Genomic DNA, 18,315 nt, shown 5'->3' with positions numbered 1-18,315 from the left:
TCCCTCTGTACCTCTAAGAGTTCTGCAATCTCTCTCCATTTAAATAGTGCACTGCTTTTGGAGAATCTACCTTGCTAACCTCGCTTGCTGCTTTTCGAGGGCCGTTGAGACGTTTTGAGCTCACCCTCCACCGTTTCACTTTCTCTTGCGCATTAAATCTGCCAGCGTTCCTTTTCATATTTAAAGACCTATTGAGACTATTTTTACCCGAGTGTTGCGGGATTGGTGTTAGTTAGCATTTTTAAAGGTGAAATGATTCTGCAATGCAGTAACACCGTAACATAGAAAGCTTGCTAAACTTCAGCTATATTAACAAATCCAAGGTGGAGATGAGTTTTCAAAAAAACCTGAATTATGAATGGGAATGCACGGGCTGAAAGGATTCATTAACATTTGAAAAGGCATTGTATAAATAATTGAAAAGGAAAGTTTTTCAGTGCGATGGGAAAAGAATTGGGTGGACTGGGACTAATTTAATACTCTTTTAGAGAGTTGGCACAGGTTCGATGGGCCAGATGGTATCCTGTCCTGCATAAAACCCAACTTGGTGAACTAGGGCCCGTTTGTACTTAAACAGGAGATCTTGTGTAGGATATTTAACAGGCTAGGGAAAGTAAGCCTGAAATGGTGCTTTTATCCTTATCTGGAGGGCAAGTGTGCCCTGGGTCAGGTCCTAAAGGGCAAGTTTGATACTAATTTGGGAGAAGAATTGCTTTACTCGGATGGTGAGCAGCAGCTGGAGTGTGGAGCCAGGATTGTTGCTTGCATGGCATCGTACATGACTTCTTTTAAGAAGCAAGTAGATGCTCCGAATGGAAAGGTGGTAGAATCATACACCCTGATAATAAGGGGGAAGCCATTTGACCAGTCATGCCTGAGCCAGTTCTTTCCCCTACAATCTTGCAAATTATTTCTCCAATAACATGTGGATTGGTATTCTGAATGTATGATCTTATGGCCATGCTTACCTGGGGGGGCTCTAGACTACGCTCTGCCTAGTCTGAAGGTATGGTTTGTCACTGGCATCAGGATCCCACAGGCTGAGTGCTCGGGTGATATCATTAGAGAATAGACTCTTTGAGATTTATTTACAATCTTATGTACTGTTTTTGCATAAAATCGTGAAAAAAATTAAACAAATGAAGTTCCCCCCCATCCCCTTGATTCTATAGATACCCAAAAGATGAAGGACCCACATCAGAACAGCCTGATCAACTTTGTTTAGGTTGTTTATGTTAATTGCACTAACTGCTGAATGATTTTTTTTCTTTGTCTCAATACTGCTGCTGCTCCGCATGTTCAGACACATACTATACACGTGGTGGTGAGTTAGTTACTATGTTCAGTTCCCCTCTGTTGCTGTGTCATACATTTGGAATCCATATCAGCGTATCCAGCATTTTACTGGGGGGGGGGGGGGGGGGGGGGGGGGCGGCGGTAGAAGCAGTGCTTTGGAGAAGGCGGGGGAGTGAATTGTAATCTTTTATAATTTTTGTTTCAGAAGAGTTTGAATACCTTATAAATTATATTGGATTTGGAATTGTCATGATTTTATTGGTTTGTGATATTGCGATAGACTTTGGTGACTAGTGTTACCAATCTATAGAATCTCTTGTATGAGATCCTGAGGGGACTTGGCAGGGGCGATACTGAGAGAATGTTTCCCCCTGTGGGATAGACTAGAAGTGAGAGAGACAGTTTGAAAATAACGAGTCACTCACTTAAAACAGAGATGAGGACATCTTTCTGAGGGTTACGATTCTTTGGAACTCTCTTCCTTGAAGAGCGTTGGAGGCAGGGTCATTGAATATTTGTAAGGCCAAAGTAGATAGATTCTTGATTAACAAGGACGTCAAAGGTTACTGGGGGTAGATGGGAAGGTGTAGTTGAGGCCACAATCGGATAAATCATGTTCCGAATGAGTGGTGGAGCAGGCTGAAGGGACCGAATGGCCTACTCCTAGTTCACATGTCTGTGTATATAACATGTGATCCGCATGTGTGTATAGACAATGTGAATGTGCCATATGTAATCTGTCACATACGTGTGTTTATCATCAATACATGGGTACATATAAACAATGTCTATGCATATATTAAGAAGTCTCTGAATGTGCATCAATCCTCGCTTAATGTTTTGGTAATCAGTATGCCAAAGAAAAATCGATTTCATGCTAATTTACCTACTGTAGTGACGTACAGTGAGTGTTAGAAACTCAAACTGTGGGAGATTCCCGCTGGTATAATTTTTTTGTCCTTTCAAATGAAATTGGGCTGGAGGACATTATCTGAAAAGCTGGTGAGCACAATTGTTCAAAGAGTTCAAAATAATCTTGGAGTTAAAGGCTGATTGTGTCCTCACATTGCTGCTGCTGCTTCTCTGTTTAAGTGGACGTTTCATACACCATCTGTAATGCTTTATTCTGACACTCAATACATTTCATTTCTAAGCTCCATGCCACAACCTTGCAATTAATGTTCCTTCTGAGGGAAGCCTGTGAAATCTTGGTGCATTTATTTCAGGACAAGTACGGCCTTGGCACAAGGCTGCAGCGACAGAGACCCGGGGCACCCATCATTACCCTTGCTGGGTCGACGTAAGTAACTTACTGCACTTGACGTAGCTGCTGGGATTTCTATGGGGGGGGCTGGTGGAGGTGATGTGCGTAGCGCCTTGCTGCACTCTGTACCTTTCAGCGTGCTTGGTTCTTGCTGCAGGAGCTGTTACCTCTCGGGACTAAACAGAGTGTTAAGCTGCTGGTGAGATGTTTGACTCTGCAGAGCGAGTTAGGCCCCGGGTTTGCACCCAACACCTATTAGACCATAAGACGCAGGAGCAGAAATAGGCCCATTGAGTCTATTCTGCCATTCGATGAGATCATGACTGATCTGATGTGATGATCATGTCTCCACTATCCCACCTTATCCCCATTACCCTTGATTCTTTCACCGATTAAAAATCTGTATCTCAGCCTTGAACATACTTAGTGACTGACTGGTTAATCCTAGCTAGAAAGCAGCAGGAGGCTGCAGTTGATTCCCAACCCCTCACCAAGGAATCTGGGTGCCAGGAGAAAAGGGATGGGGCTAACAATAACCATCTGATGATGATCGCTGTCCACTGATGCCCCCCCTGTATTGTGCCCATGAGGACATATCTGGGTTGCCATTATGCCACCATGGTCAAATATTTTGCTGATCGGCTTGCATTACAAATGGTCATTTGGGACAAGTGGAAAAAGTAACCCTGCATCTTTACCTAAGATCTTTGGCCCTTCCTATCTCTACTAGCCCTATACTGAGCACAGAGCCTTCAGCATAGGAGGCAATTAAATTTGGCTGCTGTCATGTACTGGGTATCTTGTTTATGTGTAATCATCCTGCCTTCTAGGCTGAAAGAAGCAGAGGACCACAAAGAGATAAAGATCGAGCCTGCCCAGCCATTAGAGGAAGTGGAGCCGCTTCCAGAGGATTATTACACTAGAGCCCTAAACCTGCCCGAGGGTAATGACCAAGCCAAGTTTTGACAAATACACTATGTACTGAATATGGAATTCAATAATTACCTGACTGGCTGTGTAACTAACTTTTAATGGAAGAACATTAATATTCATTCTGATGATCGCATGCTTGCAGACAGATGATTGTGGTACAAAGATCTGGCCAAAATCCACTGAGGTTCCCATGTGATAGTAATCCATGAATTCTGAGTTCTTATACTGTCCTGCTGTCCAAGTGCACTGCAAGATATTTAGGGGTTTTGGTGGTGTGCCACTGTTCTGTCGCTAGACACTGGCAAGAATCAGTGCCTTGAGAATGGGGAATCATTAATTGTTATATGTACTGTGTCCAAGAAAACCCAGAGTCCTTCCGGTTGCTTTGATCAGCATTCGCTTTTATTTGTATGAATGCAGCAGGTTTGTGCATTGCAAAGATCGCACAATCAGCAGTGAGGCAAATGGCCAGTTAGTTGATTTTCTTTTACCTATTCTTGGTTGAGGGAGAGCTCTTAATCCTGTCATCTTTAATCTCCATTGGGAAAGCACCGAACAGACAGCTTTAAAAAAAATTCAATTGCAGAATGTGGGTGTCGCTGGCTAGGCTAGCAATTATTGTCCATCCCAGATCCTTTGAGAATGTGGTGGGAGCTGCCTTCTTGAACCGCTGCAGTTCGTGCGATGTCGGTACACCCACTATGCTGTTAGGCAGGGAGTTCCAGGATTTTGATTTAGTGGCAGTGAAGGAACGGCCGATTATATTTCCTTGTCAGGATGACAAGTGACTTGGAAGGGACCTCCAGTTGGTGTTGTTCCCAGGTACCTGCTGCCCTTGTCTTTCTAACGGTGGTGGGTTTGGAATGTGCTGCCAAAGGAACCTTGGTGAGTTCCTGTGGTGCATCTTGTCGATGGTACACACGGCTGCCACTGTGCGTCAGTGGTGGAGGGAGTGAATGTTTGTGGAAGGGATTATCCCGAGGCCAGCAGCTAATGAGCTCAAGCCAGGGGTTTGAACCCACAACCTTTTAACTCCACCCAGTGTACCACACTTAGCCACGCTGACACTTGAGATAGGAAGAGAAAATAGTTTAGTTATATCTGGTGTAAGCTGAGGAGGCTGCAGAGTGGGTGTATTTTGAGGAGTGGGTGGATCTAGAAAGTAGTATTTTTTTCGATGATTGATGCCCGCTTGAGCTATTCCTGCTTGGCACTGCAGGCATTCCACCAGGTCACAGAACAAGAGGCAACTTACTTGGGTTTATCTCACCTTACCTTGCTTCACCCTTGTGGATGCTATGTGAATTCTGTGATGAATTGGTGGGTTAAATTAGCCGATGGAAAGTTGTCTGCATCCTAACTTCACACCATGAATGGATTCAGAATCAGTTTTTATTAAGTGCCTGAGAGTGTAACGGCGATAGCTTAAATCGTGGCTGTCAAAAAATATTGGATGAGCATCTGAAGGGAAGTAATTTGCAGGGCTATGGGGGGGAAAGGCCAGGGAGTGGGACTGGCTGAGTCGCTCTTTCAAAGAGCTAGCACGGACTCAACAGGCTGAATGATCGCTGCCTGAACTGTAATCATTCTGTCACTCTAAGTACTGAGTGAGTGAATGGGGCTGGTGAAATATTCTATTAATCTGTCTCTGTTTTTAATCTGTGCAGTGACCACCCTTCACCAGCGACTGCTGCAACCAGACTTCCAGCCAATCTCTGCTTCCCAGTTGTACCCAAAGCACAAGCATCTCTTGATAAAGCGCTCGCTACGTTGCCGGGTAGGTCCGCTGGGGGACATGGGGCCTGTGGGGCGAGCAGGTGAATTATTTATTATGGGACAGGAGGGGGTGGATATGAACATTTTGAAGGACATAACATAATCGGAGCAGGTTTAGGTCTGCTCTAGTAAGGTCAGCGTTGATCTCGCACAAATTTTCTTTCACGTCCTTTTCTCAAATCTGTTGATTATTTTAAGTGTGCAAAAATCTATGGACCTCACTCTGGTATTTACTCAACAACTGAGCATTCATGGCCTTTCTGTAGTAGAGATTTTCAAAGATTCACAGTCCATGGATGACTCCTTATCCAGAGACGCGAGGCTAGATGCAGAGGGATGGCAGCAGGCTCGTATGGAAAGTATATGCCAGTATCAACTGCTTGCACCAAACATTTTGCTCATGTCCAGTTCATTCCAAGTAAAGAAGAAAGTCTTACTAGGGTGGAGGGAAGGAGCAATTAAATGACAAAAGGGTTACTAGTGGAAGGCAAGCATGACGAGTAAAGGTTGGGTGCAGAGAGCTGTAAACATTGGTGAGAAGGCCACAGCTTCTACCTAGAACATAGAACAGTACAGCACGGAACAGGCCATTCAGCCCTCTGATGTTGTGCCGAGCCTTGTCCGAAACCAAGATCAAGCTATCCCACTCCGTCATTCTGGTGTGCTCCATGTGTCTATCCAATAACCGCTTGAAAGTTCCTAAAGTGCCCGACTCCACTATCACAGCAGGCAGTCCATTCCACACCCTAACCACTCTGAGTAAAGAACCTACCTCGGACATCCCTCCTTTTTCTCCCACCCTGAACCTTGTAGTTATGCCCCCTTGTAACAGCTACATCCGCCCGAGAAAATACTCTCTGAACGTCCACTCTATCCCCCTCGTCATCTATTAAGTCGCCTCTCATCCTCCTCCGCTCCAAAGAGAAAAGCCCTAGCTCCCTCAACCTTTCCTCATAAGACGTATCCTGCAAACCAGGCAGCATCCTGGTAAATCTCCTTTGCACAAATGTGGTCCCACAGCATAACCCCACAGCTTTTAAAACTCAAGCCCCCTGTTAATAAACGCTAACTCAAGCCCCCTGTTAATAAACACTAACACACTATAGGCCTTCTTCACGGCTCTATCCACTTGAGTGGCAACCTTCAGAGATCTGTGGACATGAACCCTAAGATCTCTCTGTTCCTCCACATTCCTCAGAACCCTGCCGTTGACCCTGTAATCCGCATTCAAATTTTTCCTACCAAAATGAATCACCTCGCACTTAGCAGGGTTAAACTCCATCTGCCATTTTTAGGCCCAGCTCTGCATCCTATCAATGTCTCTTTGCAGCCTACAACAGCCCTCTACCTCATCCACTACTACACCAATCTTGGTGTCATCAGCAAATTTACTGACCCACCCTTCAGCCCCCTCCAAGTCATTGATAAAAATCACAAATAGCAAAGGACCCAGCGCTGATCCCTGTGGTACACCGCTGGTAACTGGTCTCCAGTCTGAAAATTTTCCATCAACCACCACCTTCTGTCTTCTATGTGATAGCCAGTTACTTATCCAATTGGCCAAATTTCCCTCTATCCCACACCTCTTTACTTCCTTCATGAGCCGACCATGGGGAACCTTATCAAACGCCTTACTAAAATCCATGTATACAACATCAACTGCTCTACCTTCATCTACACACTTAGTTACCTCCTTAAAGAATTCAATCAAATTTGTGAGGCAAGACTTACCCTTCACGAATCCGTGTTGACTATCCCGGATTAAGCTGCATCTTTCCAAATGGTCATAAATCCTATCCTTCAGGACCTTTTCCATTAACTTACCGACCACCGAAGTAAGACTAACCGGCCTATAATTACCAGGGTATTCCTATTCCCTTTCTTGAACAGAGGAACAACATTCGCCACTCTCCAGTCCTCTGGCACTATCCCAGTGAACAGTGAGGACCCAAAGATCAAAGCCAAAGGCTCTGCAATCTCACCCCTTGCCTCCCAAATAACCCTAGGATATATCCCATCTGGCCCAGGGGACTTGTCGACCCTAAGGTTTTTCAAAATTGCTAATACATCCTTCCCCAGAACATCTATCTCCTCCAGCCTACAAGCCTGTATCACACACTCATCCTCAAAAACATGGCCCCTCTCCTTGGTGAACACTGAAGAAAAGTATTCATTCAACGCCTCTCCTATCTCTTCTGACTCCATGCACAAGTTCCCACTACTGTCCTTGACCGGCCCTAACTTCACCCTGGTCATTCTTTTATTTCTCACATAAGAGTAAAAAGCCTTGGGGTTTTCCTTGATCCAACCCGCCATGGCCTTCTCATGCCCCCTCCTAGCTCTCCTAAGCCCTTTTTTTAGTTCATTCCTTGCTACCTTGTAACCCTCAAGCGACCCACCTGAACCTTGTTTTCTCATCCTTACATACGCTTCCTTCGTCCTCTTGACAAGACATTGAACCTCTTTTGTGAACCATGGTTCCCTCACATGGCCATTTCCTCCCTGCCTGACAGGGACATACCTATCAAGGACACACAGTATTTGTTCCTTGAACAAGCTCCACTTTTCATTTGTGCCTTTCCCTGATAGTTTCTGTTCCCATCTTTTGCTCCCTAATTCTTGCCTAATCGCATCATAATTACCCCTCCCCCAAATTCTAAACCTTGCCCTGCCGTATGGTCCTATCCCTCTCCATTGCAATAGTGAAACACACCGAATTGTGGTCACTATCTCCAAAGTGCTCTCCCACAAACAAATCTAACACTTGGCTCAGTTCATTACCCAGTACCAAATCCAATGTGGCCCCACCTCTTGTCGGCCTATCCACATATTGTGTCAGGAAACCCTCCTGCACACACTGTACAAAAACTGCCCCATCCGAACTGTTCGACCTATAGAGGTTCCAGTCAATTTTTGGAAAGTTAAAGTCACCCATGACAACAGCTATCCAACATCTGTTTTTTCCTCCACACCTCTATTACTATTTGAGGGCCTACCAAAAACTTCTAACAACGTGACCGCTCCTTTCCTATTTCTAACTTCAGCCCATATTACCTCAGTAGGCAGATCCCCCTCGAACTGCCTTTCTGCAGCCGTTAAACTATCCTTGATTAACAATGCTACTCCTCCACCTTCCCTACTCTTACAGAAACATCTATACCCCGGAACGTCCAGCATCCATTTCTGTCCCTGTTCTAACCATGCCTCTGTAATGCCCACAACATCGTAGTTCCAAGTACCAATCCACGCTCCAAGTTCACCAACCTTATTCTGGATGCTCCTTGCATTGAAGTAGACACATTTCAACCCACCTCTGTCTGCCGGTACACTCCTGTGACCTTGATACCCTCCTCAGTACCTCACTACTCTCCACACTGGCTTCTGGACTACAGCTCGTTTTCCCATCCCTCTGACAAATTAGTTTAAACCCCCCTGAAGAGATGTAGCAAATTTCCCTCCTGGGATATTGGTGCCCTTCTGGTTCAGATGCAAACCGTCCTGTCTGTACAGGTCCCACCTTCCCCAGAATGTGCTCCAATTATCCACATAACTTAAACCCTCCCTCCTACACCATCCCTGCAGCCACGTGTTTATCTGCACTCTTGCCCTGTTCCTCAACTCGCTAGCACGTGGCACCGACAACAAACCAGAGATGACAACATGGTTTGTCTTGGCTCTCAGCTTCCACCCTAGCTCCCTAAATTCCTGTTTTAAATCCCCATTCCTTCTCTTACCTATGTCGTTGGTACCGATGTGTACCACAACTTGTGACTGTTCCCCCTCCCCCTTAAGGATTCTGAAAACACAGTCCGAGACATCACAGACCCTGGCACCTGGGAGGCAACATACCATTCGTGAGTCTCTTTCGTTGCCACAGAACTGTCTATCTGTCCCTCTAACTATCGAGTCCCCAATAACTATTGCTCTCCTGCTCTCCCTCCTTCCCTCCTGAGCCACAGGGACGGGCTCAGTGCTGGAGATCCGTTCACCGTGGCTTACCCCTGGTAGGTCGTCCCCCTCAACAGTATCCAAAGCGGTATACTTGTTACTGAGGGGAACGACCACAGAGGATCCCTGGACTGACTGCTTCCTCCCAGCCTCTCTCACCATCACCCATTTATTTTGATTCTTCGGAGTAACTACATCCCTGAAGCTTCTATCTATGACCACCTCTGCCTCCCAAATGATCCGAAGTTCATCCAGCTCCTGTTCCCTAACGCGGTTTCTGAGGAGCTGGAGATGGGTGCACTTCCCACAGGTGAAATCAGCAGGGACACTGACGGCATTCTGCAGGAGGAACATTGCACTGCCTTCCCTGCCATCCCCCCATGGTAAATTGCGGATAAAACAAGAAAAAGAAAGAGCTTACCTGATATTCACTCGACTCCTTAGGTTAGAGGAGGTGGAAGGGTGGGGGACACTACAAGTGTAGTGTCTATGGTTTATAAACTGCCCAACCTAAATACAGGTAAAAATAAAACACTTAACCAGCAACCACTGCGCCCCGCACTATAACAACAATCAGTTGTTAAGGGCCCGCGCAAACAATTTAAATCTTTACTACTTACCCAACAGTCACTCTGCCCTCACTCCAACCGGATTCAGCTGGAAACCCCCAACAGTAAGTTTAAAAAAAAATTTACTCCCCTTCTCAGCAAGCACTCACTCAGCAACCACTGCGCCCCGCACTATAACAGCAATCTACATGTTGGACATTCCCGATAGAGAGAGGACCTTCAGGATACTTTAGGCAGCACAACACTGAGGCTGTGCAGAGCTCCTGGCACTCTTCCTTCCGTGATGTACCTCAAACCCACCCTCAGACTTATGACTCCGGCTACCCCAATGGGATTTTATTCCCTTCCAGCCCTCCCATTGGTATTGTCTCCCAGAGCAAGGTTGCTGAGCTGCCTGCCTGCTGTGGTACTACCTTCCACTTGACCTAACTCTTCTTGTTATACCGCCCCTTAAACTGGGCTTAGGGGAAGTAAATAGAGAGACTTTAATCCAACAATTGGACTAGGGGCGAGGGGATGCAATTCACCAGCAGCATCTTCTGGTCCCTGCACAGCAGCCATGGGAGTCGGTGAATATTTTAAGGTTTGGGGGTGGGGGGGGAGCTGAAAGGTCTGAAGCAGTTGTCTGGAGAGGATGGAATTGATGCTCCATCAGTGGAAGCCAACAAGGTACCAAAATCCCCCCACACGTGACTAAAGTAGTTTTGTGGGGGGAGGTTGGTGGAAAGGATGGCAGCGTTGCGTGCCTGCTTGGGACTCCAATACCACTTGATTCCCTTCTCATTTAAATGTCTTTTATGTGGCAGTTGCTGACTCACTTTCTTCTCTGGTCAAAGAGTCACAGGCGCCTCCCCGGGCAGCTGCAGAATTGTGAAAGGGTGCCAAGGGTAGAAGTGAACTGAGTGACAATGAGGAAGCCAATGACGTTTTCTCGGCTTCAACTCTCCTTGAACTAGTGGAGGGCAAATCATGCAAAATCAGCAGCGGTTGTGTTTATTTTGCTGTTAACATTTTAAAAAAAAATCACAATAATATGCTTCACTGTAGCTCTCGGAGCTAAGCTAATGGCAAAGGCTGCTCAATAAACCCTGTTGGAATATGAAGCATGTTGAGAATGAAGATGGTGAGAGTTCTGTTCATTGTGGTCACAGTGACCTGCTTGATTCTGGAAATTCTTCTACCAAGCTTCAGAAATTTCCAGAAGGCGGCTTCAGCAGATGTGTTTTAGATTGTTGAGCAGGCAAGGGGTTAACTTGCAGAGCAGCCTAATCTTTTACGCATTGCATCCATACGAGTTCAGGCAGCTCTAAAACAGACCTTCCTGAAGTGCAGGTGAGGGGGGATTCTCCTGTCTTTCCAAAGCTCCTCAACGATCATGGTTTAAAATACGATTGCTAATTGTGTGCTCGGGTGTCCGTCCAGAACTATAAGATATAACTTTTAAAACGGGACTGTTGTTGGTCTTGGAGATTTTGTTTGCAAATCATGGGTTTGATTTTGTGGTGTTTTTTTTCTCCTTGACTCTTATTACCCTGACCATTGCAGAAATGTGAACACAACTTGAGCAAGCCCGAGTTTAACCCAACCTCCATCAAGTTCAAGATCCAGCTGGTCGCTGTGTGAGTATATGGCTCTTCATGCTGAGACTTGGCTTTCGATTCCATGCTGTGCTCTTCATTGGTGGGAAGAGGAAGTCTGGCCTTACAGATTGGAATTAAAAACTCATGGTCTCGCGTGTTGTACGAGTTAGATCAAAGCTACAACGCAGAAATTGTACTTTTTATCTCTCACGAGGGGTAGTCCTAATCCTGTGGGCCCATCCTGTTCCAACATTCTTTCTCTCCATCCATCCCTCTACTCTCCCTTTTAACCTATTAGTAAATGAAGCCATGGTTTCTGATTCATTCCCCAACTCTCCATGGACAAGATTTTTCTAGCTGTCTTTGTGCTAAATCTGTCATTCAATCTTAACATCTGTCTTATTCTGAAACCCCTTCGCTCATTTGCCACTATCTACATTGTCCTATCCTTTTGTAATTTTTAATATTTCTCAAGTCTAAAATGGTTGTTTAATTTTTTTAATTCCGAAAATCTTTATTGTCACAAGTTGGCTTACATCAACACTGCAATGAAGTTACTGTGGAAATCCCCTAGTCGCCACATTCTGGCACCTGTTCGGGTACACAGAGGGAGAATTCAGAATGTTCAGAGCACCCGGAGGAAACCCATACAGACACGGGGAGAACGTGCCGACTCTGCACAGATAGTGACCCAAGCCGGGAATCGAACCTGGGACCCTGGAGCTGTGAAGCAACAGTGCTAACCACTGGGCCACCGTGCCGCCCTCCTTTACAGGATGTGGGTATCGTTGGCTAGGCCAGTATTTATTGCCCACCCCTAATTGCCTGGAAACCTTTTAAACAAAGCAACAAAAAAAATCCATATTTATTTAGTGACCCAACAGGAATATTTTGAGATCTTTGCATAGGACTTGTGAAATGCAATCAAAATTTTGATCAAAACATTGGACTCAGGGCATTGAGATCAATGAGTCGTTTGTTGGGTTTGCTTTGGGTGGGGTTTGTTTCGATTTTTGCAGGTTTTAAACAACTTCTAGTTTAAGTGCCTTTAAAAAGGAAAAGATTTCTACAGAACCTTTCGCAATCTCAGGATGTCTCGAAGGGTTTCAGTTCCGAGAAAGAACCATATTGGACTTGAAGCGTTAACTCTGTTTCTCTCTTCATGGCCGCTGAGGAGTTTTTCCAACACTTTGTTTTCATTGTGTGTGGCTAGCACAATTGCTTCACAGCTCCAGGGTCCCAAGTTCGATTCCGGCTTTGGTTACTGTCTGTGCGGAGTCTGCACATCCTCCCCGTGTGTGCGTGGGTTTCCTCCGGGTGCTCCGGTTTCCTCCCACAGTCCAAAGATGTGCAGGCTAGGTGGATTGGCCATGATAAATTGCCCTTAGTGTCCAAAATTGCCCTTAGTGTTGGGTGGGGTTACTGGGTTATGGGGATAGGGTGGAGGTGTTGACCTTGGGTAGGGTGCTCTTTCCAAGAGCCGGTGCAGACTCGATGGGCCGAATGGCCTCCTTCTGTACTATAAATTCGATGATAATCTATTTCAGATTTTCAGCCTCTGCAGTATTTTGGTTTTAATTTGTCCCAGAAGAGTTTTACTGCCAGCGAAATACTTAGAAAGTGTAGGTATTGTTGGCATTTAGGGTAGATGAGAACAAGTATGGATTGAGAATGGTTTGAATTTAGCCAACCGTGTGGAGTTTTCTACTCCAAATGGTAATGCTATATTGAGTCTCGGATTGGAATCTGAGCTCTTTTACTGCGTGTGTGCAGTAAGAAGGAACTGTAGCTGCTCGGAGCCATCTCATTGCAGCTTTTAACTTTGTTTGATCTTTGAGGAGGTAACAAGCAAGTTAGACAAAGGAGAACCAGTGGACGTGATTTATTTAGATTTCCAGAAGGTCTTTGACAAGGTGCCGGATAGGAGACTTAAATAAGTTAAGAGCTCATGGTGTTCAGGGTAAGATCCTGGCATGGATAGAGGATTGGCTGACTGACAGAAGGCAGAGAATGGGGATAAAGGGGTCTTTTTCAGGATGGCAGCCGGTGACTAGTGATGTGCCTCAGGGGTCTGTGCTGGGCCCACAACACTTTACAATATACATTAATGATCTGGAAGAAGGTACTGAAGGCTCTGTTGCTAAGTTTGCAGATGATACAAAGATCTGTAGAGGGACTGGTAGTATTGAGGAAGCAAGGGGGCTGTAGAAGGACTTGGACAGGCTCGGAGAGTGGGCAAAGAAGTGGCAAATGAAATACAATGTGAAAAAGTGTGAGGTTATGCACTTTGGAAGGAGGAATCGAGGCACAGACTATTTTCAAAATGGGGAAATGCTTCGGAAATCAGAAGCACAAAGGGACTTGGGAGTTCTTGTTCACGATTCTCTTAAGGTTAATGTGCAGGTTCAGTCGGCAGTTAAGGCAAATGCAATGTTAGCATTCATGCCAAGAAGGCTAGAATACAAGACCAGGGATGTACTTCTGAGGCTGTATAAGGCTCTGGTCAGACCCCATTTGGAGTATTGTGAGTAGTTTTGGGAAATATCTAAGGAAAGATGTGCTGTCCTTGGAAAGGGTCCAGAGGAGGTTCACAAGAATGATCCCTGGAATGAAGAACTTGTCGTATGAGGAACGGTTGAGGACTCTGGGTCTGTACTCGTTGGAGTTTAGAAGGATGAGAGGGGATCTTATTGAAACATACAAGGTACTGCGAGGCCTGGATAGAGTGGACGTCCAGAGGATATTTCTACTTGTCGGAATAACTAGAACCAGAGGACACCATCTCAGATTAAAGGGACGATCCTTTAAAACAGAGATGAGGAGGAATTTCTTCAGCCAGAGGGTGGTGAATCTGTGGAACTCTTTGCCGCAGAAGCCTGTGGAGACCAAATCACTGAGTGTCTTTAAGACAGAGATTGATAGGTTCTTGAGTAATAAGGGAATCAGGGGTTATGGGGAGAAGGCAGGAGAATGGGGATGAGAAAATATCAGCCATGATTGAATGGCGGAGCAGACTCGATGGGCCGAGTGGCCTTATTCTGCTCCTACGTCTTATGGTCTTATGGTCTTATCACCACTTCCCACAAACATTTGGCATGAGGCAGGTGAAAATCTCTTGCTGTATCAACATACTGGATATCATGGCAATGTGCATCTGTTTTAGCAAAGGGCTTCCCAGCTTAAAGGAATGCTCTGCAAGTGCAGGGTTTAGGGGGCCAGTTATGGCAGAGCAGGTAATGAGAAATGAGCTAATGCTGGAAGGAACAGAGGATCTGGGGGAAAATGTGCGAGAGGCATAGAGAAATTTGAAAGTGGGAATCTCGAGGACCCGAGCGATAGAATCTGTGGGCAAGAGCTGGCTTAAGGGAGTCTGGTGAACTCTGTAGGTGAGAGCAGTGAATATGGTATTCTGGGTGGGTAGTTTTTGACTGGATAACGAAGCCAGTTTTGCAAATTGACCATTGTGTTTTTTAAGCTGTATGTTGGCTTTTCCGGGGGTGCAGGTTGATGTGGCCGGGTGCGAGACGAGGGTTAGAATCCTGATCAAAAATGATAGTCCAGTAAAGGGGTGTTGAAATAAACTTAAAATTTGACATTTTGGTCAAACAGAATCTGGGGCTAGGATGCATTATTGTGCCAGAGTTGTATACCATAACGAGAGGTGAATGAGCGATTGTAAGAATATCTCAGTTATGGTGTACAGCGTCAGCCCTTCCTATCCCAGTGTGAAACAACAAAGGCAAATAGGATTTTTTCCCCCTGAAACACCCATCAGTTTTAAGTCCCATTGCAGTTTTGGGGTATCTTGTCTACACTCACAGGACAGAGAAGCCTCTTGCAGTCGGGTTTTACCCTGCAGTTAGCCCACTGTGGGAATGCTGCTACCTTCTGTTGGAGAAACAAAGAAATGGTTTCCTTGCAAATGCTGAATGAGTGGAGGCGGTTTGGTTTGGTCAATAATTGTGTGACTTCCATCGCATCAACTCTGGAAATATGCTTGTTTATAAGAGAGACATCAATCCATTGCCTGAACTGAGGCTAGGGTATAGATCAGCAAGGCCAAGTATTTAAACCTTTGGAGATTTTAAAAACACATCTGAAAGTTTCTGCAGGTGGAAATTGCTTCTTGAGATCCATATTTTGATGACTTGCTTGGAGTCCTGTCGGGTTTGATTAAAAACTAATTTGGTATGCTATAAACCGCAAGTCTGCAGGAAACCTGTTGGTCTCCTTTTTACACTTTCTTCCTGTCATTTGGACAGCCCAGGGCCATCTGGATAGTGTAAGGAAGTGTGGGACCTCAGCACTTTGGAAAATCTTTTGCACCTTTTTTTTTTAAAAGAATGTAACTTTTTTTACACCCGAGCAGCAGCTCCACGATATCCGTTAGTACGGTTACGATTTCTCGACATTTAAGACGGTTTGCAAAGTGGCCATGAATGGGACAGCCGACTGAGCACTTTGTAAATACTAGGCTGCACGCAGCACCCAGAGTTGGGTCACTGCATGATCTGGAATCGCACTGTACTCCAAGCAGCAGGTCGGGGTCCAGCTCTGTGAATGTAACCCTTCGTTAGCATCACTCGCAATTCTAACCAGAAATTGGTGACTTCGGTTTATTATGTTCAGTTCACGTGTGTCCCCCACCCCCCCCCCAATCCCCATTCCAGTCTCACCATTTTGTTTGAATCCATTTGAAAGCCAAAAATGTTGCAGACCTGAACTGAGCCCTGGGTTTATTGACCTGGAGTCAGTCAGAGCACTCTATATAGTGTTAAACCTCTGTCAGCCTGTGGCTTTTATTGCCGTGAGTGTTTACAATCACACGTCAATGTTCTCCAGCATGGCAGTGGCCTTTACAGACAAGTCAGAATTATAACTGCGTTTGGTTTTCAGTATCCTCGGCTGTTACTTGCGCCTTGTTCGCTTTGAACCTGTAAATGCTACATTGTAGCAGCGATTTTGTATTGCTACTGCTGCCAAACTCCAGAATAAACCTTCTTTGCAGGACAGGGAGGCCTCTGCCCAGTGTGGCAGTGGGCGCAAGATGCTTAATACTGAGAACCTAATATCTCGCAGATCTGCGTTGGTGTCACTGCACAAGGCTGATTCACCAACATGACATTGGCTAGACTGCTGTTGGAGTGTTGTGTGCAATTTTGGACATTTCGTTACAGTACAGAAAGGATATTGGAGCTATGGAACAAGTACAATGTGGATTCACCACTAATGTGCATCGGAGAGAACAACTTGGGGGGGAAAAAACTGAGTGAATGGGGAAGATTAGAGGAGGCATTCTCGTCAGAAGGATTAAGAGGGTAGACAGTGCAAGATTGTTTCCACTGGTTGGTGAGCTGATAACAGGATGGGTTAATTTATGATTCATTTGTAAGCTTAACAAACAACTTTGTACTTGTATATTTGTTCTCCGGGTGTTCACAGGACATTACAATCAGTGGCTGGCACCTTGCAGTTTGCACACAGCAAGATCCCATCAGTAGCAATGAGTTAAATGACCAGATTACATCTCTTTCTGGTTCAGTTGAGGAGGGGATATTGACTCAGACATCCCGAGAACTGACAGTTCATGCAGTTCCCATGGAAACCTTTACCCGAGAGGGCAGGTGGGGACTCAGTTTAATATCTCGTCCGGAAGACAACACTTCCGTCATTGCAGCACCCACCTCAGCCTGGATCTTGTGCTCGAATTTCTGCAGTGTGACTTGAACCCACGACGTTCTGAGGCAAGAGGGCTAAACTAAATCGAACACGGGGAGTTTGATGGAAATTCTTTGCTGCTGACTTTGAGAATGTGGTATGCATTAGTGCAAGTGGCTATTGAAACACAGTCATAGAAGTGAGACATTTGGAAAAAGTAATATTTCCAAGTTTGTTGATGACATGAAACTTGGTGGGAAGGTGAGTGGTGAGGAAGATGTTAAGAGGCTCCAAGGTGATTTAGACAAGTTGAGTAAGTGAGCAAATACTTGGCAGATGCAGTATAACATGGATAAATGTGAAGTTATCCACTTTGGATGGCGAAACAGAATGGCTCAGTATTATTTAAATGGTGATAGATTGGGAAATGTTGACGTACAAAGGGATCTGTGTGTCCTGGTACACCAGATACTGGAAACAAGCATGCAGGTACAGCAAGAAGTTGGGAAGGCAAATGGTATGTTGGCCTTCATTGTCAAACGACTTGAGCACGGGGGCAAGGATTTCTTACTGCAACTATGCAGAGCCTTGGTGAGACCACACCTGAAGTATTGTGTGCCGTTTTGGTCTCCTTACCTAAGAAAGGATATACTTGCTTGAGTGCAGTGAAGGTTCACCAGACGATGGCAGGATTGTCGAGAGATTGGGTCGTCTGGGTCTGTATTCACTGGAATTTAGAAGAGGATCCAATTGAAATGCCGGTAATCGAACCAGAACCCTGGCGTTATGAAGCAACAGTGCTAACCACTGTGCTACCGTGCCGCTCTGAGTTTGACTCAGTGTTTCAAATGCATGGAACTGAAATGTTGATATGTAATAAATGAGCCCAGCAAAATGTAGTACAGGCATTAATAAAAAAAAGGGGGAAATAGGGACTACTTGATTTGCAGGCTCGGCTAGTGAGTGTTGTTACAATCCTCATGGAGAACAGTAATTTAGAAATAGATTAATTTCCAGAGAACAACCAGCTAAAGGACAAGCTCTTTAATGTAATAAATAAACTAAAATAACATGGGTCAAACACAACTCAACAGGCAACTGAAACATTAACACCATCCCCCTTTTTATCCCGATTTCCACCTTGTTTTCCCCTGACCACCGTCTGTCTCTGTCTCTCTCTCTCTGTCTCTCTCTCTCTTCCTCTCTCTCTCTCTTCCTCTCTCTCTCTCTGTCTCTCTCTCTCTCTGTCTCTCTCTCTCTCTGTCTCTCTCTCTCTCTCTGTCTCTCTCTC

The 18,315-nt window shown here is 45.3% G+C and overlaps 1 protein-coding gene across 3 annotated transcripts in view; it reads left to right on the top strand.

Annotated features, from left to right (window-relative positions):
• dctn4 (dynactin 4) overlaps positions 1 to 18,315 on the top strand; it is a 44,119-nt gene that overhangs the window by 15,731 nt on the left and 10,073 nt on the right. For 2 of the 3 annotated variants that reach the window (XM_072512727.1, XM_072512729.1), the window contains exons 6-10: positions 1,304 to 1,324; positions 2,523 to 2,596; positions 3,391 to 3,503; positions 5,161 to 5,270; positions 11,332 to 11,405. In XM_072512727.1, the coding sequence (XP_072368828.1) occupies positions 1,304 to 1,324; positions 2,523 to 2,596; positions 3,391 to 3,503; positions 5,161 to 5,270; positions 11,332 to 11,405 (392 nt within the window). The remainder of the gene's footprint in view (positions 1 to 1,303; positions 1,325 to 2,522; positions 2,597 to 3,390; positions 3,504 to 5,160; positions 5,271 to 11,331; positions 11,406 to 18,315) is intronic. The other variant, XM_072512728.1, reaches the window with a different exon arrangement.

Source organism: Scyliorhinus torazame, chromosome 7 (genome assembly GCF_047496885.1).
Source record: "Scyliorhinus torazame isolate Kashiwa2021f chromosome 7, sScyTor2.1, whole genome shotgun sequence".
In the NCBI taxonomy this organism is placed as follows: domain Eukaryota; kingdom Metazoa; phylum Chordata; class Chondrichthyes; order Carcharhiniformes; family Scyliorhinidae; genus Scyliorhinus; species Scyliorhinus torazame.
Note: the sequence above shows the minus strand (reverse complement) of the source record. Positions and strands in the feature narration are given on the sequence as shown.